Genomic DNA, 24,711 nt, shown 5'->3' on the forward strand with positions numbered 1-24,711 from the left:
GTACTGTAGCAGTGATGGTTTTGGAATGGAGGTAGATCTTCCATTGGCAAAGCAGTGGAATGGGAGGCTGTGGCCTCGAAGGATCTGTATGAGGATCCTGAAGAGGAGGGGACCAAGCACCGAGCCCTGGGGGACACCATGGGTGACAGGAGCTGTGACTGATTGTTCTAATGTTCTTGTCTGGTTTTGTTCTTCTCTCCACAGCCATGTTCAACCTCATCCCAGTGGGGCTACGAGTGGTGGCCATCCAAGGAGTACAGACCAAACTCTATCTGGCAATGAACAGTGAGGGTTACCTGTACACATCGGTAAGTCTGTCTTTACCTGTGTTACTTGTGTTCCTGACATTCCATTTTGGGACAGTGTCCCAAATATTTTACTGCAGTTTCATAGCGTTAGAGGTTAGGGCTAGATCAGCTATGGTTTAAGTTAATGTAAGATTTAGCATTAGTGGATATGCAATGAATGTAAGACAACGCAATGTCCCCAAACTTTTGGGGACACTGTACACGTGTGTGTGTGTGTGTGTGTGTGTGTGTGTGTGTGTGTGTGTGTGTGCGTGTGTGTGTGTTGCATGCGTGACCTTCCAGTCCACCTGTACGCAGACAAAAAACAAGATCTGGCAGACATCTTAGTTACTATGGTGATACTGTATGAGCAAGGAGAGGAAGCAGATACAGTATGTGGGCTGAATGAAGCCATTCCTCTACCACAAACATACACATGATAGAGAGAGCGAGAGAGAGAGGGGATTTAACGTACTAGGCAATTTTAATATAGGATTGTCACAGTTAAAAAGGTTGTGTAATGCTGCCTATTCACAGACACAACATCAATTACGCCTGATTTATACTTAAGTAGTTGTATGATCTACAATCTCTCAACACATTACGCTATGACGCATTGTGCGCTTGTAGATCGGCTATGTTCGGTGTGAGACACGATGCGCGACCAAGTATAAATCAGGCTTTAGAGCCTGGTGGGATAACAAGAGCATTATTCAGTTTCAGTGTAAAGGGCTTTCATCTGCGTTATCCAGCTACGGCAGCTTGGTCTTCATCGTGGCTTGAATTTGCAACTTATGAATATCCCACTCCCCCTCCACTCCCCCACCCAAAAAAAGGAGAAAAAAAGAAAAGAAGGAAAAATGTCTTGCACAAATGTCACCAACATGCAGTGTATATAGTTTGGCAGGAGTCACCATGGAGACTGACAAGGTAGATAGGTAGTGTGTGCTCATGTGTGCACACTCACACACTCATGCACTCACGCACCCGTGTACGCACCTGCACATGCATAGCAAGACAGAGACTATCATGATTGATGGAATCCAGCTCAGAGAACAACCATCATCTACTGTTGGGAGTTGAACATTTTCATCTAACATCAAATAGAGACATGCGTATGGAGCAGGAGAACGTGACCCATTTTTAACAGCAGATTGTGTGAGGCATGCTGCAGCATGAGATCTATGCAGATCTCTGTCCATCTCAACACAGCTAGACTTAACCCCGTGATTTGATCAACTTCACTCTAACTCTTTCCCCCAATCCAGTGAAAAAATTATAATTTAAAGCTGAAATCCATGTTTCTATGATGTTATTTTGACCAATCTATATATAGTAGAGTATGTAAATACAATATAACCAACCCAGAGGTGGTGGTTGTAGTTTGTCTACCTGCTCTTCTATTGAGACATTTAGAAGCTAAAAGCTATTTGACCTCATCACCTCCCCACTACACACACACACACACACACACGCACACACACACACACACACACACACACACACACACACACACACACACACACACACACACACACACACACACACACACACACACACACACACTCACACTCACACTCACACACATTTAATATGGCACCCCTATAGTCCAATGATCCCACTCAGTGATTTTAACGATATGTGCTCCACTGTTGCTAATCAAGCAGACACTGCAAGCTGCAGGTTTAATTTCATAACAATGGATCCTGCTGGCTAGGGCCCCACAGCACAAAGTGGACTGTACCGCAAGGAGCTTATTAAAGAACTGCACCTCACCCTCAACAGAGAACATGCATTGAACAAACACTTATTTGCAAATACCGTAATGCTTTTTTCAACGAGTCAGAATCAATTGAAATAGCACCGTGGGTAAGATGTTAATTGCAGAAAAGTAGAGGGTCAAAAACAGTTTGTTTTACTAAACTTTCTGGCACCTCAGATCACATTATCTCACAGGGTGAACCCCACCCATCTGATCCACCCCACCCAGGCCAGTATAGACTAAAACAAATGCTAATTTAAGCCATTTTACTATCTACAGTATCAACTACAATGCTACTTTCATGAGCTGGCATTTGCTGGTTTTACACAGACAAGCTACGCACCATTTGTGGGTGACAGTGATATGCACACTGACGGTTGGCTCTCAATATTTATACAAATCAATCAAAAGTTCATACACACTCAGCCCTGGACTAATCAGAGTCACTGGACTCGTTTGAAGATGGGGATGGGGAGTCTGTTTTGGGGTTCCTAGGACAATATAGTGTAGATGAAGATTTGGCCTATTTTTGGTGATGCCAGCTGCCCACCATTTTGCCAGTGCCACTGGTTCCTGGATTTTATAATCTGCAGGAACACAACCCTGTGACTTGATGAGGAGGAGGATTCAGTGGCGGACGTATGCAGGCTTAGCACCAGTATCCCTGCATTCTCTTCATAAATGAGAACTACCCCGCTACCTATGAGGTAGAGACAGAGAACACTAAGATTATTCTAATAAGGTGTAGCAGGTGTTTTTGGTGAAAATAGGCTCAAATGCATAGAACAATTCTTAGGCCACTGGGTCAGTTAATGTATCTATTTACAAGCAATGCCTAACATTATGTTGAGTGTCTTGTCTCTTATTAGTTTGCTGATTTCTTACCACAGCTCATTCAATCTTTTCTTCCCAGAAGTTCACTCGGTCACAGATTTACTGCATTGGCACATCAGGATGAGTTCGATTAAGTCTTCTGATTGGCCCGGTACTGCAGTAGATTTGAGTAAATTATTGTCATAAACTAATAACTAGATTTTCCACTGGTTCATGTCAGGCTTGAAATTGTGCGGGTTGGGCATCAAGGCCACTGTGGCCACAAGCAATATCATGTTTTTGTGGGACATAAGGCCAATCCAAGATGAAATTCCTGCCCTGGTTACAGTCATCTAATGTGGGAACAGACGCCAAAAGGAACTTCTCCATAAAGGAGACCAATGTGTGAATGACTATCCTATACCTTTACTGGTATGTTGTTGTTGTTTTTTTTATCTCACTGAAATGTTAAATTTACATTCTCGCTAGCGATAAGAATGGATGGTTATAGTTTATGAAGCCTTGAACCCCCTCAACCCTTTCTTTTTTGGGGGTTAGTTTATTTTCAATGATGCTAAGCTACATTATATATATAATTAATTACATGAACCCTAGTGTCCCTATTCTGGGCATGTCAAAATAGCCGAAAATAGCAGATCTACAAGCTCACAATACGTCACAACACATTGTGAGCTTGTAGAACGGCTATTTTTGGACATTTGGTGTAGTGGGGAATAGAGGAGACCAAGTATAGACCCCTGGGAGACCCCGTTCAATGATGTATAAGGTTTAAGTGGTTATAAAATATATTCTGAAGTTTCAAATACAGCGATTAAAAATCAAAGATTACTGTTTGAATTGACTTCCACCAAAAAGCTATTGAAAAAATACAAGCTCTTGAGGAAGATGCATTTTGCACTGTAGCACAGTCAAGTGAATTGGAAGTTGGTTTTTAGGGGCGACAGGGGGAAGTGACAAGGTTAGCACTTTCCATTCCAGCTAAATTAGAGGGTGAATTGAATTGATTTGAGTGTGTAGCTGGCTGCCTAATAGCTGCTGACTTGCTGGCGAGTGCTGCTATGGTAAAGTGCTCCCTTTGAAGCCAAACGCAGTAGCCAGCAGCCAATTGCAGGGCAGCAATGCAGGGAGATTCCCAATCAATGGTGGAGATGCAATAGATGACGCATTCTAGCAAGGGAGTGCTGGCTCTGTGATCAGGCTATCTCCCATTGTGTGTGTGTGTGTGTGTGTGTGTGTGTGTGTGTGTGTGTGTGTGTGCACGAGCGCGCGCGGTGCTGACCCTATCGTGTACATTACCATACAATGTTTAGATTTTCACTCATTTATTCCAGTCGCTGCAGTTTAAATGATATATGTCCCACATAATAATCCTGTGTTATCTAATATAATCTGATGTGATCTAATTGTTAACTGCTATTTGTACATTAGAGAGAGAGAGAGAGAGAGAGAGGGAAAATGAGGAGTGCATGTGTGGGAGAGGCAGAATGCAACAGTGAAAATGTATTCATCCAACATTGTCACCATGTGTAGGAGAAGGAGAATCAATTAAAAATGTATTCTCCTCTAGCCTCTCACTCCTCTCTGTATCTGCCCGTCTCTCCTTCTCTCCCTCTCTCCCCCTCTCTACTTACAACGGCTTTTCCACCCGGTTTCAAACACTTGAAGTCGCTTGAAAAGTGTGAAATGTCTTTTCAGCTGTAACTGAACAGTAGCGGGGAGGTGGGAGGGTGTGTGTGTAGAATAGACTACAAAATGCAGTTGTCAGTTGTAAAAAAGAAACTTCAGTCCTTGTTTTTTTTACTTTCTCAAAGGAGTTGTTTTCACATTTCTCTCACATTTCATGTACACCAGTGGGAGAAAAAAAGATGCATTTGGAATTGGTTTCCATATGTCTTTTAGGGAGTATTTTTAGATTTTGTGGTCCCCACACGCTTCTGGAGGTGCCTTTTGAAGTGAAATCATTAACTTTCGGGTGGGTCATTGGGATTAAAGTGAGTGAGTCACTGTAGCCCCAGTCTCGACTCTCGTCCAGTCCGCACTGCATGTGTGTACGCATGCGCACACGTGCAAGCGAGCGGTTGAGGGTTTGCCTTTCAATGCAAGGATACCTCGATGCTTCTGCACATTGTAGCACAAACGGGACAAAAGTTTGTTGCTATAATGAAAGATGTGTATGAAATAATTCTTAGCGTTATTAACCACATTAACCCTGGAGTCCCTATTTTGGGAATGTCATTATGAGCTTGTAGATCATGTTTTCTCTGCGCGACACTATCATAATGACGTTAAAGACTAAAGAGCTCATTAGCGTGTGTGTGTGTGTGATAAAGAGAGAATCGGAGGCAGAGAGAAGAGTGCGTGTGTCTAACTTTGTACTGTACTGTGTTTGGACTTTGGTAAGCTCCTGTTTGATGTGTGTGGTTGGCTCACATCCATGCCTTTTCAAGGGTTTACTAAGCACAATGCCTTTGGTAAATAACAGTGCTGTAGGGCCTCTCTCCAATGAGCTGTGTCATTAACAAGCCTGTGTGTGCGTGTGTGTGTGTGTGTGTGTGTGTGTGTGTGTGTGTGTGTGTTTCCCTGTGTGTGTGCTATTCATGCATGAACGTGTTGCTCGTGTACGTGTTGCTTGCTCCCATGTGTGCTCTCTTGCGCGTGACTGTGTTTGTCTTTAGTATTTGCAAGGGTCTTTGTCCCTAGCATTCAAGCACTTCAATCTATGCCAACACAAATTAATATTGTAAGAGCACGATTTATCTTTAGCTAGAGAGAAAGATGCCTGCTAATCCACTTCCACTTTGATGAACCGACCAGGATGTTGAAAGGCAAGTATTTATCTGGATTTGTCTCTAGGGCCCAGCCTTGGCGTAAGCTTCTGTGACTTTCAACACCATCGAACATGGCTGCAGCAAAACCAGCACTGTGCTCGGCCCGATTCATTTGGCTTAATTGGTAACATTTTAGTCCGGATATGTTTTCCTGGGTGACACGGGATTGTGCGGCATTGATTTGGCTCGCCTCAAGAAGCATCTGGCCAATACCTTTAACAGGCTAGATCAGATCCATTATACAAGCATTCCTGCCCTTAGTTGATCGGCTGGGGGAAACATTATAGGGAAACATAAAGTAATTACTCCCCTGAAGCCAGCATGCGGCTGTTTCGGAGTAAATGGTAATTGATTGCATTTCCTTGACATTGTTACATCACTTGATTATTCATTCTTACAGTCACGCATCACCAGTGTGATTGTGCATTAGAAGTATGTGTGTGTGTGTGTGTGTGTGTGGTATGGTGATGTAATAAATGTACAAGGGAACCTCTTGCTGCATTGCTTGCGTCAGCTTGTTGAAGGTCCCCTCCCCACACATGCAGCTACTAGATCATTAAGCGCTAAAGGCTAGAACCTGAGTCGGGATTCCCCCTTCAGCTGTAAAAATACCACGCCAGACAAAGCACTTGATATAGAAAGCCGAGCGTAAAGAGATGTGCACACATGGGGAGAGGACAGGACACGCCAAACTGTATTGAATGTGTTTTTCTGCAAATCTACAGGCAAGTTTGCATGTGTGTGACAAGGGTTGTCAAGGGTACACCACATTGGAATGGCATCGGTCAGTCTCTCGCTCAACAGCCAGGACAGAACTGAAATAGTATTAGAAAAAATCAGCAGGGGTGGAAATTATATATACTGTACGTGTCTGTGTATATGTGTGTGTGTGCATATATATACACACACACGCAAAAAACGCATATTCATTTTAAACACACAAAAGCACCACATTCACCTGAACTGATACAGTATAAAGTCAGGGATGTGACAAATAAATAATATGAAAGTTGCCGACGGGTATAACGCTTTTAAACTATTCATACAGTTGATGTCTCATTCATAGAGGTTGATGCCTTTATTCTTGGTGAAATATCTACTGTTCCTTTCGTGTTCCGTGTGGGTGTATTCGTGACACAAACAACTGTTATTTTCGGGCGAATTAATCGCATGGGAAAAATAACGAACCCCCAGTGTGAGAGTAAAAACTGATGTTAAAGCTTCAATTAACACTGAGCATTTTACTGCACTATGATCCCCCACACAGAGGCCTACACTTTTTTCCCTGCTTGTTACTCACACAGTCATACACAGAGACACACACATACAGTACTACACAGTAAAATCAGAGTATCCATTTGAAACTCTCAGAGTTAAATGAACACTGATGCTTTTACTGTGTACAGTACATGATCCCACACAGCCAGGAGATACCCTTTAATCTATTAAGACCGGGAACGACACAGATGGTGTAATTTCTTTGGATATTCAAAAATAGCCAATAGCCAAAGCTCATAGCGGGGCAAGTCCCCCGCTATGAGCTTGTAGATCTGCAATGTTTTGAAAAAATGTGGGAAAATTCTGCAAATCTTTGAATATATATGTTTTAAAGCGAACATTTTGTGCTTCTGGGGGTCCCTGGAACAACATATTTTGAGATGAGGCGTCCACGGCCAAATACATATAATTTTGATATGGACAAGTTTGCAACACTGATATAGTAACATACAGTACTGTTAGGATTTAGAAAACATTCTTACCCTCATCCTTTGTTCCAGGGACCCCCAGAAGCAAAGATTTGAGTTACAAATGTTCGCTTAAAAAAATACTTATTCAAAGATCTGCAAAAAACTTACAATCATTTTTCAAAAATAGCAGATCTACAAGCTCATAAGCTTGTATATCTGCTATTTTTGAATAGCCACAGAAATTTTTAAATGACACAGATGCATTCCCGGAATGAATGGGTTAAGGGGGGAGGGATGCTGGGATAAGGAGGGAGGGAGGGAGGAGGAGTGGTACTGCGGGATTTCCCCGTGCCACAAAAGCAGGAGAAATGCGTCACAGATCTCCCAGCAACGTGACTGCGGTACACAAGCCCTGATAGGACCGACTGGCATACATACAAGCAGGGTGCATGTTGTCTCTGTCGAGGTGGAAACCTCATATGTCCAAAAACGGTTACTTTTCAGGATTCTTTTCAGGATTCAAAAATATCAAAAGTAGCAGATCGACGAGCTCAGAACGCGTCACTTCGCGCCGCGGTTCAAGCTTGTGGATCTGCTGTTTTTGATGCTTTTCTGTGACGCTGTAGTATGATCAAGTAGGGCGTTAATTTATGAAAAAACACAAAAGGTTAGAAATATTGAGATTCTGCCCGGCAGCAACGATATTATGCATGTGTTTGTACTCATATTTTAGTGGGTTTATACTACGACAAATAGCCAAAATGTTTTTGTTATTTAAAATATTCTGAATTCTTGGAACATTTTTGAAACATTTAGAAAATGTGCCCAAAATGCAGACTCCAGGGTTCATGCAGTTCAGCACAAGACAAACACCAGAGCCTTAAATCTAATTTCTCTCTCTCTAAGCCTAATTGGCTCTATGAGAAGGGGACGGACGTATTATTGTACCGCACCTCGCGGCATATTTACACTAAGGCTACGCTGTGTATTAATGGCCGCTTTATAGGCAAATAGAAAATAAAGAAAAACGACCCAACAAAACATAACATGTCCATGGACATAATGCAAAGCGACGGCTCCCAGCTGTGCACCATTTTGGGAAAAGGGACTCATCATACTTGCCGTCTTTATTTCTGAGGAAAAAGCCCATGTAGCGTAATGGGATCATTTAAAGTCCATTTAGCCGAACCACTACACCGCAGAAAGGCAGACATGGGGGAATGAGGTGACATGATGGCGGAGATCATTTCTAAGCAGATAGCTTTAGCTATTTATTTATTTTTCTTCCTCCTTCTAATCTAAAATGACCCCCCCCCCCGACCCACCACCGCCACCACGCTCTGCCTGCCACTGGAATCATGATTAAAGTGATGTGCGTTTCATTCCCCTCCCCACACCATTGGGAGATTGGTTTCAGTGAGTAGCTGCAGCTATTGACTGAAGGAGAGAGATTGCTGGAGCCCAGTCAAGTGGATATGGTCTGTCTATCACCGTCCTGTTATAATAGAACTGGGCGGGTCTCCCCAGCCATTTTAGCCCCCTCATTTTAGTCACTCCTTGTGTCCCTCTGCGTTACAATGGAGCTGGCAAGCAGCCGCAACCTCCATCTTGGCACCAAGTGTGTCTGCATCTATCTGTGTGCGTCTGCCTGTCCGTAGACTCCCGGTCACTATCCCCAGCAACTGTAGCTGGCCAAATCCACATAAGCTCATTATTGAAGGTAGTGCAGAGCCCCTGGCTGACAGCTGGGCCCCGTTGTGCCCATTATTTAGCCACCAACTGCTGCAAGCGCATAACTGAGTCCTGAAATGAGTGCCGCCCGGGCTGCTGCCAATCAGACTGATAAGACAGAAAGGAAAACCTACAGAAAAGAGAGGCAGGTCTTCGAAGAAGGATAGTGGTGGAAGAAATAAGATTGGAAAAGTGATTGAGCGAGCGAGGTACAGTATGGATTCAAGAGAGAAAGAAAAAGACAAACCTATTACTTGATGATCAAGTATGCAAGGAGGATAGGAAGTTTCTAATGTATTGCTTTAACATTTTGACCAAAGCTAACTGCCTTGTCTCCTTTGCAGTCTAGACAAATGCCCTAGCCTGGTGTTAGTAGAAGGTTAATGGGTGGCTAGACATTGGAGGAATAAAGAAAGGCATGTTAGGAGGAAGATCCGACTATGGACACCTCTATATGCTCCCACTTATCTACAGGATTTACTCCAGGTCTTTTTAAAGTTATAGCTGGAGACTGGCATGAAAAAAGTGGAATGTCATGTGATTAGGAAGAGATATTTCAACCTGGCAAGTTTTGCATAGAGAGATGATCATGATTCATGACAATGTAACTCAACATGGCATGACAATACTATGTAGCGTATCAGTCGACGATACAACAGACTTTAGTGCCTGCCCGGGGAGGCAGCTCTGTACAGATCTGAGTCAATCTCTCTGGCTCAACAGGGCTTAATGCTTTGCCTGCATTGTTTTCATGAATGTTATAATCATAATGGCAGTTAATTACCTCTCACAAGATAAAACTCTGCCTTTAATCCAATCCCTCGCCGAGTACTGCAAGCAGATTTGTGGCCGGTGTTCAATTGATTCTAATTAAGCTGACCTTCAAACCCCCTGCATTAGCCACTCCATGGTAGTGGAGCAGTTGTGGAAGTTGGCCGTAAATATCGACTGGTAATCCTTCTATAAATTCACAAAATCTCTGCGTGTGTGTGAGCGCACAACCAAACCCCCCACCCCTCGCATGCGTATCTCGAGAATCATCCAACCGAACAACTTCAAACTCGACGTGCGTATTGCAGAGGACCTGAGAGTGTGATGCGCCACATGGGAAGTTGGGTAGATCAGCGGTTGTCCAAAATCTTTTACCGTAATTGATTAATCTAATCCAGGATTATGGGTCAACATTTTTGTGATCCCTCTACTGTCAATGTAAATCTAAGTGTCCTCAAAACTATCATCCTACTGCTTCCGTCACATAATGGGTACATTTGAATTCAAAGTGAACATTGGTTGGATATGCCCAACTGCTTATGGGCTCACGTGCAGTATGATGCACACATGACAATGATGACGTTTAAGGTAATGTCAATAGACTTGATATTAAAGACATGAAGACAAAACAAATAGCAAGCATTTCCAGACACTAAAGCACAGTCACATAGCATACAGTAGTATAGACATCATGTCAGGCCAGTGATGTGGACATGAAGAGATGCAGTAGGCTCTACATAGCCAGCTGAGGGCCAGGGCAGATCCTTACAAAGAGATGGACATGGGCCGACACGCACGTATGCACGCACGCACGCACGCACACAGGAAGTCTAGATCTCCCTAGGCATGTCTAGGGTTGAGTCTGAGATCAAAGAAGTAACCAAGTGCAGACATGGCCTCTAATACACATCGCTTTTCATGGCATCAGCTCAGAGCTGGCTATTGCCAGGTAATCCATTATAGACTTAAGATGTCGCCGTTGGGCAGAAACCTTGCATCTTCATTTTTCATCTTTTTTTTGGGTTTTGTTTCATAAATGAATGCCCTTTTTTATACATAGCCCTGTGACAGTGTCACATAAAAATAGCCAATCCTGAAAAGTAACTGTTTTGGACGTACTATTCAAGGTTTCCACCCAACATAAACACTATCATTAACAGAACATTTTAAGTCGTATGGCGTTTTTTATAATCCTGGGGAGCGAAACTTTGATATCGTCAACCAAGTTTTAAAGCTGCTTGCCCCCAAAGGGACAGGCCTACGGTTACACAGGACTCTTGACCACTTTTGGTGTAACACCATAATGGTAGAATAAACATTTTCTCTTTCTTTCTCCCATTGGGGGGGCGTCACCCCATCGCACATGATGGACGAGCCGTCACTGATTTCCAGCCAGTTATCTATCATCCTTGGTACTCTTAGTGTTTAGTGCTGATCTCCGACACCCATGAGGCTCCAGCTTACTGTAGCTAAGAGCCAGGACAGAGCCGACATGATGTGTCCCCTTAGAGGTGACATATCACAAGCTCCTTTTGACATCAGCTCCATTTCCGTTGCCACTCTCCTGACTGCTGTTGTCTGTGTAAGATAGAACATGGAGAAGAGAGGGTGATAGATGAGTGGAGAGAGCTATGAGTCTATGATGTGAGGGCTTAACAGCCAGGCAGGGCTCAGGCCTTGAGTCTAGTCTGAGCTCATTGAATGGCTAAGAGAAGAACAAGTCCATGATAAGTGTGCCCGGAGGTTTGCAGTTTGCTAGACCCATCAGCGCCAAATGCACACTGCCAGTAGGCCAAATAAGTACCTCCACCAGTTTTCCCCCCCACATAGTTTTTATACTTTTAGAAGCAACAACAGGGGCTCGGATCAGGCAGAAACTCCACATTTGGAGTCATACGTTACAGGCTGGCCACATCGAATCTGTTCGATGTGGATCCAGAGATCCTCACGATTACATTTCGTATGACAATTCTAAATCAGCTCCAGGCCGAACTTCATAATCACAAGAGGAAAAATCTCTCTTGCCCCTGCATTGAGAGGCGACACCGTTGAGCAGTTATGAAGACCGGTGTGAGGTTGTTATTAATGACTGCCTGTCTCACGGTGTCACAGTGTTTGGCAAGAGCTCGTAGTGGATCTTCTTTGTCCCAAAGGACCATATGGTCTGTCTTGACACTGACACCCGCCCGGCTGTGATGTGTTTAGCCCACATACAGTACAACCGGTTCTAGCGTGACCTGCTTTCAGTGGATGCATCCATCCACGCTAACTCTGCAGTTCTCTTCATATTCGTCATCCTATGGTAGGGGTGTAAAACACATTGATGCCTTGTGTTGCATCAGTCTGAAGGTGGCAGTTCAGTTGCATCAATCTGGAATGTGAGAATCGACTATAATTGATCTTGGCCAAAATATTATTTTGTAAAATTTGGCAAAAGAATTTGAAGTTGTTGAATTACTTTAATTGTCTGTATTCCAATGCTATTTTCAAGTAGACCAGTTTCTCCTATCAAATTTGTGAATTACATATATGTTAAAAAAACAATTCTTGTGAAATGGATATATTTTATCTGAGAGATTTTCACCTCTATCCCTATTTTCTAGTGCTGTGTGTGTGTGTGTGTGTGTGTGTGTGTGTGTGTGTGTGTGTGTGTGTGTGTGTGTGTGTGTGTGTGTGTGTGTGTGTGTGTGTGTGTGTGTCTAGTACATGAGGATGCTAATGTATCCAGGTACGACTATGTGCTCATGATAGAGTATGCATACGTCTTGCATATACTGTACTGTATGTTTTCCTTTCACACTGTACTGTACAGTACATACCCAGTGCACACCGTTTCCTATGAAAGAAAAGTCTAGAACCAATTGGGAAGCAATAGGAAGAAAGAAGAGCATGGACGACACACTGTACTGCTGAGTTGCAGTCAGATAATGCCTCCTCCCCGATCTACAGTCTCTCCTGTCTCAGGGGGCAACTCTCCCCTCTCTTAGCTGATTGCATTCTGTGGATTCACCATCAAGGCAACAAACCTTTGTGTAGCGCACGCACGCTCTCTCTTTTTCTCTCTCTCTCTCACTCATATTCGCACATACTCTCAGACAAGCATGCATGCAAGCACATACTGTACATGTACACCCGCAAGCAGTGCACACACTTGCAGTACTGCACACACACACACACACACACACACACACACACACACACACACACACACACACACACACACACACACACACACACACACACACACACACACACACACACACACAGTGAGTTGACTTTTACCTCCGGGGAAATAAACCATAGCTGGGGTGGAGCATTAATTGCAAACTCCTATATACTGTACTGTGCACCCAGTAACCCTAACCCAGTTGTAGGCATGGAGAGAGTGGGGTAAAGTGCAGTATGGGCGGTAGGCGGACATCTCTAAAGAGTCTCTGACATCCCAAATTGAGCCATGGGGTATCACTATAGTCATGTGATCAACACGGATCTGTCCGATTTTCCATATTCCATCCTGATTGGCTAAGATTGGCTTCCAAAGTTTGCCGGATTGGTTCGTTTTGAACTAAATTAAATTACATTTTCCATGTAGATTCGCACTTGGCCCAGGAAGAAATGGCACTCTTTTCACATTGGCCTGTTATAGCGCCACCAGCAGGTCTAATTTAGCAAACCACATTTTTTGAACAAAATGCCTCAAATCAAGAATGCAGTGTCCGATTGCTGTGAAAGGCCTAAGAAGAAATGGCACCCTTTTCACATTGGCCTATTATAGCGCCACCAGGAGGCCATAACCTACCTGACCTGGCGGAGACTTGTGCTCCGAGGAACACTTTTTCTAGTTTTGTTACTGTTTTGTTTCTTTAAATGCTAAAATGGAAAGAAATACCGCTGTCGACTTTCTCACCACCAGTTCCTTTTTAAAGGGAACCTCTTCCTTTGACCAAATATGATATACATTTATGGTATATGGGGCATATTATATTCAAATGATTGTAGGAATTTGCAGATAAGACTACATATTATGCCATAGAGATGTGCAAAAATGTTCATTGCATTTCAGTTTGTTAAAGCCATCCAATGAAAGTGCTTGGATTTTATAATTTATAGTGCTAAAAGAGGCCAGTACTTCTATATAGCATGATGACAAGTCAAATGATTACAATGATCCTGTTGAGCAGAAGCCGAAATAGAGGGCACCGACCTCTGACAAAGATTATGAATCAGTCAATACATAATTAAAGACGAGGAGTAAAATGAGAATCCTCTCTTCATCATGCAGTATGTTTAATTAATGATCCAATGTATCTGTCATATTACTGTTATCTATGCTGTAAAGCACTGCATTATTCACTATGCTAAATGGGATGCATGCATTTAGAGAATCCTCTAGAGATGGAAATCTTCAATCAGGGGCCTTGAAATGGATCCCTGGTTCTTGCTATGCTGGAGTGCATGTCGAACATGCACTTCTTAATGAAGTGTTATATTTCAGCAGCTCTCTGTTAGTAGGCTACCAGTATGAAAATAATCCTCTCGAGACCACAATGATTAGTGTCCGGCGACCACCGCACACTCAGCTGTCTCTCTTTCTCACCCTCTTTCAACAGGAACACTTTACGCCAGAGTGCAAATTCAAGGAGTCGGTCTTTGAGAACTACTACGTAACGTACTCGTCCATGATCTACCGCCAGCAGCAGTCGGGCAGGGGCTGGTACCTTGGTCTGAATAAAGAGGGAGAAATCATGAAGGGGAATCATGTTAAGAAGAACAAGCCAGCAGCCCATTTCCTCCCCAAACCTCTGAAAGGTAAGAGCCCTTGTTTAGGCTGCAGTTCTCTGTGCTCATATAATCTTATTGAGAAACTTTTCTTGATTATTCATTAATGTTGCTTTCCCAGCATTCCTGGATGGGCCATTTTGTTCCAAAGGGAAAGCTTCCAGGAGAGACTGGCTTTTGGTGTTGATTAAAATGTCCCCATTCCTGGGGTGCCTGATGACTCAGCCGGTAGTGCATTGACCAGGTGCTTCTTGGGAGTTACAAGGGCCCAAGTTCAAGTCCGGCTCCCGCCTTTGGTTGCATGTATTTATTTATTTATATATTTATTTAGATTTCTCTTCCAATTTAGCCAATTCACAATTCCCCCATGTAGTCCTTGTCACAGCTGACACCTGTCGGTTGTTCCGTCGGTGTAGACAACGGAAACATGTGATCCATATCGCCAGCCGCTTCTTTTCACCTGACAGTGAGGAGTTTAATTGGGAGGAACACGCTGTTCCTCCCAGTTCCTAACCCTCATGAACAGGCACCCTGGCAACCTGTACGATTCGCTAGTGCAGCGACAGAGATGTCGTCCCCACCCAGCTTCCCACCTGTGTACACGCCCAGTTGTGTTCATTATTGAACGGCCGGTCAAACCAGATGCACAGTGGGGGGTTCAAACTCCAGTTTCCATGGTGGTAAAAAAAGAATCATCATAATAATGTCTTTAAATCCCCATTTCCTTTACCGATGCTCTGCTCTGTCGGTATTCTGTCTCTAAAGACTGAAGAATTGCGCTCTCTCTCAGCCTCCCTACCACTTCCAGTCCGCTGGAGCGTCGTTGTCTGTGACCAGAAGCAGCAGAAATTAAAAAGTTCTGTACTTTGAATAGGAGCGGCGAGGCATTTTATTTTACAGGAGCGTCAGGCGGAGCCCCACCCATCCAGGTCTTGTGCCCTGGTGGTTACGCATGGTTATGGAGAAAGGAGAACAAGGGTAGGAGAGCAGGGTGGGAGGTACTGGGTCTGTTCTCTGTGTTGAAACGGCCACAGCCCTTTCATCTCCCAACAAGATGCAGACTTACCTGTCAGCAACGATGGAAGAGAGAGAGGGAGGGTGTCTGTTTTCACTTCAGCGAGATGAAAGGCGAGGACACATGAGAGAGTGTAAAAAGGAAGTGCTAGCTATACAGTAGCAACACATATTAGTCATTCAAACAATGAAGGCAGCGGGCAGATTATTTATTTGGTTGATCGCTGAGTCGGTTCACTATAATTGAATCTGTCAAGTTTGGCTCCTTTTATTTTCTTACCTCATTCTTGTTTAAGTACAAACACATCACTTACTGTACTAACACAGTCAAGCAAACAATATTATATAGGCATATCCCTGTAAATCTTAAAAATGTCAGGACTGAAAAAACTTCTATATTTATCACTTTATGTAATAGTCACCATACATCATTATGTGAAAGCAGGGGTCACATTCATTATGCTGTACTTCCTATTACAAACTCATGTCCTGTTTGCCAACTCTCTGGTGAGAAGTACAGCGTCTTGTTGTCCGGCTGGTGGTGCTTGCTGCTCAAAGTCGGTGGTTCATTACGAATCTACGACTGCTCTCGAGATCCCCATAATAGCTTTTCACTTCCATTTAACAGGCTGTCTGGGGGGGCTCAAACACCCTTTAGAGTAATAGCCAGAGAATGGCTCTCCATAGAGAGAAATGGGAGGGGAAGGTGAAACAGAGAGAATAATAATGAGAGATCAAAGACAGAGGAGAATGGCAGAGTCCGGGAGAAATACAATCATCTTTCAGCGACCGTTTGTGTATTTTATACCAAACAGCTAATGTCACATTTTAAGCAGGCAATAAGCAAGGAAAAATAAATTCAGTGAGGGAGTTATTACCCAAAGAGTTTTTTAGCATCCCATTGTATCCTACTCAAACTTCACATTATACAGTGCCGCAGAAAGAAAAAAAGAAGCACAATTCAAAAAGGAACAGAGAGAAAATAATGACTGAACGAATGAAGGAAGGAAAGGAAAAAGGGAGACAAGCTCATAAAGATTCTCATGCGGTGGTGTTAACAGGGCACCAATTAGAGAGCTGTCTCTGCGCTGGCAACACCACCACCACCGCTCCTCACTCCCCCACTGGTTCCAGTCCATGAGTCTCAGCCCACAGCTTCTAATTCTCACCACCATCCTCACTTCGCCTCCCTCCATCTTTTCTCTCATCTTTCTGGAAGCGGAATGCGGGCAAGTGCGCTGAGGAGTGACTTCAGCATGTGTCATACAAATGCAGCCGGAGCAAATCCCCTTAGAACTTTTCCTAGAATGCATCTCCACAAGCATGCACCTTTAACTGTGAGAGGGTAATTGCAGGCTGGTGTCCCTCATGTGAAAAACAGAGAAATACAGTCACGGTGTGGAAAAGTGCAAGTGTGGGTTTTATTGGATGGTTGCTAGTGAGAACGGCTAGCAGCAGTTTTGTTGAGATACCCTGACCCCTGGGGTCAGTCAGCTCCAAAGTTATAATTGCTTAACACCATCACTAACAAGCTTGGTATCGATCCTCAGCCATTTCCCGAGGAAGTCCTGCCTTTGATTGACGTGTGTACATATGGATGCTCTGTGTATTGCCGGCATAACCAGAAATGCTGGGCAAAGCGGGGCCCCTCTGCAGTGTCAGGTTCGCTGTTTCAGCCACACACTCCCCATGGGCCGGAGATCAAACGGCATTCTAGGCAAAAGGATGTTGACTAGTATCCTGAAACCAGAGACTGATGCAGAATCCGCTGAATGGGCTGTGGTGTGCAAAAACAGCAAAGCTAAAGCTCTAGACGCTCCTGCCATAATGCCATTCTGTGGCAATAACTTAACTTTTTACACTTTTTGGCACTGATTAGTCCAGATTGATTTGCAAGATTACCTGACGCACACAGACACAAGACAGATAGCTACTAGACTAGACGGCTTGCCCCATAAGAGCTATTCCATATCAAGCACAAATACATTTGTAAGCCCAAGCGGAGTGTTGTGGCCCTTCAGGCTTATGATATATATGCTTGATAACACCGATTTGCGCAGATGCCATTACAGTTCGTCCATGAGTATCCCGCATTTGGCATTGTATATGTCTACGACTGGCCAGCCAGAAAACTAAAGGCTGCAGCAAACACCTCCACTAGGTGAACATCGTGTGTGACTGGTAAGAAGTTCAAGGTGGCCGTGATTTATTTTGTTTTGTTTCCGCATTCTGCTGGCTGAATGTGGAGGTTAGGAGATTAACACCCTCTAATCCCTCTCTGAGAGGCCATAAACATGTTTGCAAGAAACGGCAAAACCTCCTTGTCAAATTCGATCTCGAGGAGATCCAGGTGGTAAAATCACCATTCCAGTACTGTACACAATTCTTCAGTGGCTCAAGTGAACCGCAGTGTTGCTAAGCAGACTATTGAGTACGTGGGGTCTAACATTCAGAACTCAGAGCTGATCTGAGCTGTAGCGAGTATAAAATAGTTTTGTTCTTCCATCGGTTCAGCAAACTCTGCCAAAGCTGAAAAAAAAGTTGGCTTCGTTTTGAGTAGGCTATGCTTGCAGGCTTACGTATGTTTTTGTTTTTGTCTCTCCATAATGCAGTACGGGACTGTTGAGCATTGTTAGACTGAATAGATCAGGCGCTGGACTTTATTTTCTGCCATAACCTCGTCCATGTTTACAACGTGTTCTCATTCCTGTATTTCCACAGTGGCCATGTACAGAGAGCCATCCCTCCACGACCTGACGGAGTTCTCCCGCTCCGGCAGCGGCACGCCCACCAAGAGCCGGAGTGCCTCAGCTGCGCTCAACGGAGGCAAGGCTGTGAGCCAGCATGAGTCCACGTAGCCGGGCCTGCCAGAGCCGGGCCGCCGGGCAGAACGACGAAAACCTTACCTCCAGCAGAGCGTGAATTCAAGCAGACTTCTGTCTCCTATCAGCAGTTCGGGATTAGCTATGACAACACAAGCATACACACACTCTCATGCACCACCCTACACGCAACACTGATCATGATTAGGTAAACATCTTATTCTAATCTTTATTTCCTTCTCGACACAACATCAATAGTACAACATCAACAACATTAACCATTCTTGACTTTTTTTTTTTAAATATGAAAAAACAACAACATTTGTTTCATTTCTTCTGTTGGTCACATGACCAGTTAGCTCAACTTTAGCCTTATTATTATTATTATGATTTTAATTTATTTCCAAGGGACAATAACATAACGTTTGCTTATGTCACTGTCACCAACCATTTCAGACAGGGAGGGAGGCAGGCAGGCATTCAAAGGCAGCCTGTCATAGGCTGCAGAGGTACGGTACAGTAGAGGAGTACGTGCCCCCCCTCACCCCCACACCCCAATCCTCTGTCTCATCCAAGCTTCTGTGAATACGATGCCTATGTCCTCCCTGGTGCCGGAGCGCAGCCCAGCCCTGCTGGAGCTGCAGCCAGCCAGCCAGACGGTAGCTCTCCTGCATTCTAGTGCACACGCTCAGAGACTGAGCTCTCTAGCATGGGAAAACAAAGCCTATGTTCAAGCTGATCTGAAGTGTGAGGGACAGCGTGGCTCTTGCTTGTTTTGTTTTGTTTCTCTTTATTTTTCTGAGATGCCACGGCTGCAACCTTGCTTTCACAATTTTTGGGAATTAGCTGAGAACGTTTTATTATTTGTTTATTGTGTTTTGTTCGCCCCTCCCCCCCCCCCCCCCCCCAACACACACACACACACACACACACACACACACACACACACACACACACACACACACACACACACACACACACACACACACACACACACACACACACGTTGTAATCCTTCCATCCTCCTTTCCTCAGTATTTGTATTTCTGTTGCTGTTCCGCCATTGAAAGGGGTTCCAGCACACCAAAGACAGAACTGAAAGAGTGTCCCTTTAAACCGTTCAGAAACCAAGCCAGTATACAGTAGAGGCACAGCTGGGAGTTTATTTTTTATTTCTTATCGCGCATTTTTGATGAGGGATAGAAACAATATCAAGGAAGAGAGGATCAGCGGAAAAAAGGATGATTTCTATTTTTTATTTTTTCAAACCTGTGGAAGTTGGCAACCTGCTTGGTGGTCTAGTGCTTTCTGCTGATACGTTCTCAGACAGAGGTACAAAGTGACTGTGTCCCCCCCCACATCCCTTCTGTTTCTATTGTGTCACATGTCTCTGTACATGCCCAGCCCAAGATCTGTCTCTTCCTCCCCCGTGTTTGTGTGACATACTTCGGACCTCCCCCCCACCCACCCCCTACCCAGTCTTGTCTCGTCTCGTTGTCGACCATTATCGGCCGAATTTGTCCACCATATAGGAATATGGTGCGAGATCCTTCCAAGGAATCTTGTTATGTGTTTGAGTAACTTATCGTGGTGACAATTTTCTATATTTAAAGAAATGAATACTGTGGAATTTTAGGTGGCTTAACATTTTATAGGATATGTCATTTGTAAAAGTGCAAAAAAAAAGTAAAACATATATATACTATAAGAAAAGAAAAAAAAAACTTCCCTCTCTTGCACAGGGCATGTACAACACACAATTGTGTACAAAAAGGACCCTTTTTTGTGGGCTATGTACTCTTTCCCTTCAGCTTCTTTATTAGCACATGCTTCGGGGAGGCTTTCTTTGTCATGGGTCTCCACCGGAGGGGGTTTTTATTGGGTGAATATCTGTTGCATGGGAGAAGGCAGGGGATTCTGGTCTAGAGCTGCATGATGTAGGCTATGTGTATTACCCCATGTTGGATCATGTGTTCCAAGTTACCAGGATCAATCTGATTTGAAAAACAAACAAAGAAAAAAAAAAAACACACGACAGGCTGACATGGCTGTCTGGTACCTTCCAGTTGTTTTATTATTTGTTGTATACACAAAATGCACTAAATAAAAATGTTTATATTAAGATTTAATTTTAAAATATGTTTGGCTTTTTCCTCTTTTGCGTCATCGCCTCGAATGTGTGTGCAGTCCATATATTTCAGGTTGCAGATACAATTCGGCATGCATGGGACTGGTGTGTGTGTGTGTGTGTGTGTGTGTGTGTGTGTGTGTGTGTGTGTGTGTGTGTGTGTGTGTGTGTGTGTGTGTGTGTGTGTGTGTGTGTGTGTGTGTGTGTGTGTGTGTGTGTGTGTGTGTGTGTGTGTATGACACGTTACAGGATGATAAGCTGTTCAGATTACACAAGTGACACAGATGAATCACCTTGAGCTTAAATGCAGACTTTACTGTAATTTCCTGCAGAGTCCAGACTGGTGGACGAGCTTACAGGTCTCCTGGTCAGTGTAATAAAGCAATACCTGGGTTATTTGTTTATTTCTAGGGGACTGTGTTCTTTTTTTTTGGGGGGGGGGGGGGGTGAGGCTTCATTTGAAACATACAGCAATGAAACATGTAGCAACTTGTCCGGCCAAACGTGGAATCAAACCAGGTTGGCTACTTGATGTCAGGCATTAGAGGAGTTATGCACCCTATCCATTTAGCTATCGGTTTGCACTTGTAAGCGACCATGTTCAATATTAAACATAAATGTTGTCATTTGATGTATTGTTCCAGATTTTGCTTCAGCCAATTTACATCTGCAGTCCCATGGCAGGTTACAGTTTACAATTGGTACATGTCACGTGCTTGTTTAGCCTTATACCATGTTTTCACTTTGTGAAGCTGCTCAAGGCACTTATAACCACTTTCAACCCAGCGTCCCCATTTTGGGCATGTCATTAGAGGCAAAATAGTATAAGTGGAATAAAGGATAAAGGAGTGAAATTGGAAGTGATGGAACAAAACCAAAAATGTAGGGAACCAGAACACTATAAAATTGAAGCTGATAAATGATCTTTGTGGAGTTATCTCTCCTGATTGGATAATATTGGTATCCCGACCTCAAAATGTAGTTTCTGTTTACTAAAGACTAGGAGAGGCGGGGAGACCCCTGTTACTGGACAAACACTCTATCCACAAGTTTCCTAGGGCGTTGTGGGCATCACTTTCTGTCGATTTGATCAGGTATCAGGGATCAAATCGACAGGAAGTGAATCCCACAACACCCTAGGAAACGTGTGGATAGCAATGATTACTATCAGAATATAAAGCTTTAACTTTTTAACAATCACTTGCACACCTTTAAATGGTTAAAGGGGCTACACCATTAATTAAAAAAAAAAATATTATATATAAATATTGCCCCCTAATACGTTTTAAACAGGTTGTAAGCCTAAAAAACATCCAGATATTTTTTCTCACAATCTGACTGTCTGTCATTCCAAGCTTTTTCAGCTGCAATACCAAAACGTCCTATTGGGCAGGGGGGAGCTACTGAGCAATTCTGTCTGGCCATCATCAATGCAAAATCAGGGCAAGTGACACTTGCCCTGCCATTCTGAAATGGCCTGTTCAGACACGCCCATTCAGGAAATCCATGAAATGAGCATGAATGACTGAATGTTAAAAAAATATTATTTTTTTTGGGTACAAGAGACACTGGGGAGCCCAAAAAATACTAAAAACCTAAAAAAAAATGAAATTCATGGTGTAGCCCCTTTAATACTGTACCATACTAAAAAGTGTATTCCAATAGCATAATAAAAAGAGAAAGCAGACTGACCACATGCGTCACATGTATTGTGCAATCTCCTGTAGATGAAGTCCTGGCGGTGCAGTGCAGTCGGCATGATGTCATAAATTCAGACAGAGGTGCATACTCCCCTCCTATACTCCCCTTATTCTGAGTTTGGGCCAATGGATTTGATGACATAATGGGCCCATAAGCATGCGCATCAGTGTCCTTTATGCGTCTACATCACAAACTATCTTCCTTCCTACCTTCCATCCTATTAAGGAGATAGATGTTTAAATTTTAAACTTTTACTGAATTCAAATGTCCTGTAATAACATCTTTCTTTTGCTTAATGTTTTATGTAAAGAACATTGAATTGCCTTGTTGTTGAAATGTACTATACAAATAAACTTGCCTTGCCTTACCTCCATGTGCAAGCCTGTGCGTGAGTCGAGCCTATTTAGCTCGTTCATGTTTTGGGCCCAAACTTGCAGTACCAGAGTTGGCCACTTAGCAACTTTTGCTTCAAAAGATGCATGTGTAAATCCATCCTCCTCAGCCACTGGTCTGTTCCCTGTTGCATGTGATAAGCCTCTAGAAACAGTGACGTACAGTCACATTTAAAAATGTTCCCCCACTGGTGGTATAAATGAGGCTTGCTTACATATTCCGCCTCTGTGTTCCCTCTGAATAAGGCCTAATAAAATATACACTCCATCCCACAACGGTATCGCTTGCCAAAAATCACAGATTTCCATGCTGACAACGCGTTGCGATATGGCGTAACGATAACTTGAATATCTGTTATTTTCGGCAAACAACCATGTCGAGCGATTGAGTATAAATTAAGCTTAAGGTGCTGTACTGTATGTGGCGTTCTCACAGACTCAGCACTTGATATAATTAGCCCCTACAGAGGCAACACTAATTTGATGAGCAAAACACCTAACAACACATACGGTATGTGTGCAGAGAGGGCGTGATGTATAATCCTAATTGCCTGCTGAGCCCTCAAACGGCAAGACAAGATGGGGAAGAGTGATTGAATGCTGAAATGACACGTAGTTAACCTACATGACTGTGTTAATAAGGGCAGCTTTCTGTCTCCTGTCATCTGTTGAAGAAACAAGTCCTCTAATGAGAGAGCATGCAAGTGATCGCCCCGCTCTGATTTCTGACCATGGGGCACGTTGAGAATGATGAGGGCAAACAGTGTCAAACATTTGACATGAAAAAGGAATGCAAACGTCAGACAGACTGAAGCACTATTGGGGAGCAGGAACGGTCAGATGGGGCCCAAGGGGGGCTTGAGGTCCTGCCCTTTTTTGGCTAGTGTTAATTTTGTATTTAATTCAAATATAAAGAGGGTAATGTATCGTTCGTTTTGGTAGTTTAAGTGATTAGTAACCCCCCTTTATAACTAGTTTTCCAAAAACAATGTAGTGTATTATTTGGGCATATCATAGTTGCATGGCAGTTTGTGGCTAGTGTTAATTTTGTATTTAATTCAAATATAAAGAGGGTAATGTATCGTTCGTTTTGGTAGTTTAAGTGATTAGTAACCCCCCTTTATAACTAGTTTTCCAAAAACAATGTAGTGTATTATTTGGGCATATCATAGTTGCATGGCAGTTTGTTTTCCCTGTTTAGTTTCAATGAATCAATCAACTTTGATTGGGAAATTAAAAGCAGCAAACACCGCTAGAAGAGGCTAATACACCTGTCTCTGGTGAAAGGCAAAATTGCCTACAAACTTTCTGTACATCTTTCTGACCTCCAAATGATAAAATTAACAAATTATAGCACATTTTGCTGACAGCAGGAATAGATAATGTAGCACAGAATGTCATTGTTTTAACCTTTGGCATGACAATTATCACTGTATGTCTCCATTAAAGACTCCATGCACTGATCAGTTGAATGCAGACCAAAATGTTTGAAATCTTATGTTAAACCTTGCCACATCTAAACAACAAAGCAATGGAAGTGCAATGGCCTTATTTGGATAGTGGCACACATGGGTAATTTCCTTCAAATTCAGAAAATAAACTGTTTTGTTGTTATATGGTACAGCAAGTCTTTCGCCTTGTACAGCATTGTAGCCTACCTTCTCTATTCTGAAACTGAAAATGTGCCTTTAGCATCAAAAACATAGTGAATTTTCTGTACCTTCAGCACAGTACATGATGAATAGAACCGCAGCAAATGCCTAAAAGGCTGGCTGTTCACTATTTCACTGTTAACGTCCTCCTGGACCTGGCAGTGACTCACTGGATCCGTGCCCTGACTTGCTCTAGAATCCATGGCCTCTATTTTATAGAGCCTCTACATCATGGGTCCCTGCCATCAAATGCACTGGAGGGGAAAATCAGCTCCTTGAAATAAGGTAAAAGCTAAGTTCTACAAAGAGAATGCTAAGAGAA

General features: G+C 43.3%; 1 protein-coding gene across 5 annotated transcripts in view; it reads left to right on the plus strand.

Moving 5' to 3' along the window:
* The window catches only part of fgf13a (fibroblast growth factor 13a), a 131,951-nt gene extending 111,298 nt beyond the window's left edge, over nt 1-20,653 (plus strand). For all 5 annotated transcript variants that reach the window (XM_084086078.1, XM_084086076.1, XM_084086079.1 and 2 more), the window contains 3 exons: nt 205-308; nt 14,512-14,710; nt 18,416-20,653. In XM_084086078.1, the coding sequence (XP_083942204.1) occupies nt 205-308; nt 14,512-14,710; nt 18,416-18,552 (440 nt within the window). In that variant the 3' untranslated portion in view covers nt 18,553-20,653. The remainder of the gene's footprint in view (nt 1-204; nt 309-14,511; nt 14,711-18,415) is intronic.
* The last annotated feature ends 4,058 nt before the right edge of the window (nt 20,654-24,711 follow it).

The sequence above is a fragment of the Gymnoscopelus microlampas genome, assembly GCF_963454915.1.
Source record: "Gymnoscopelus microlampas genome assembly, chromosome: 18".
Lineage (NCBI taxonomy): Eukaryota > Metazoa > Chordata > Actinopteri > Myctophiformes > Myctophidae > Gymnoscopelus > Gymnoscopelus microlampas.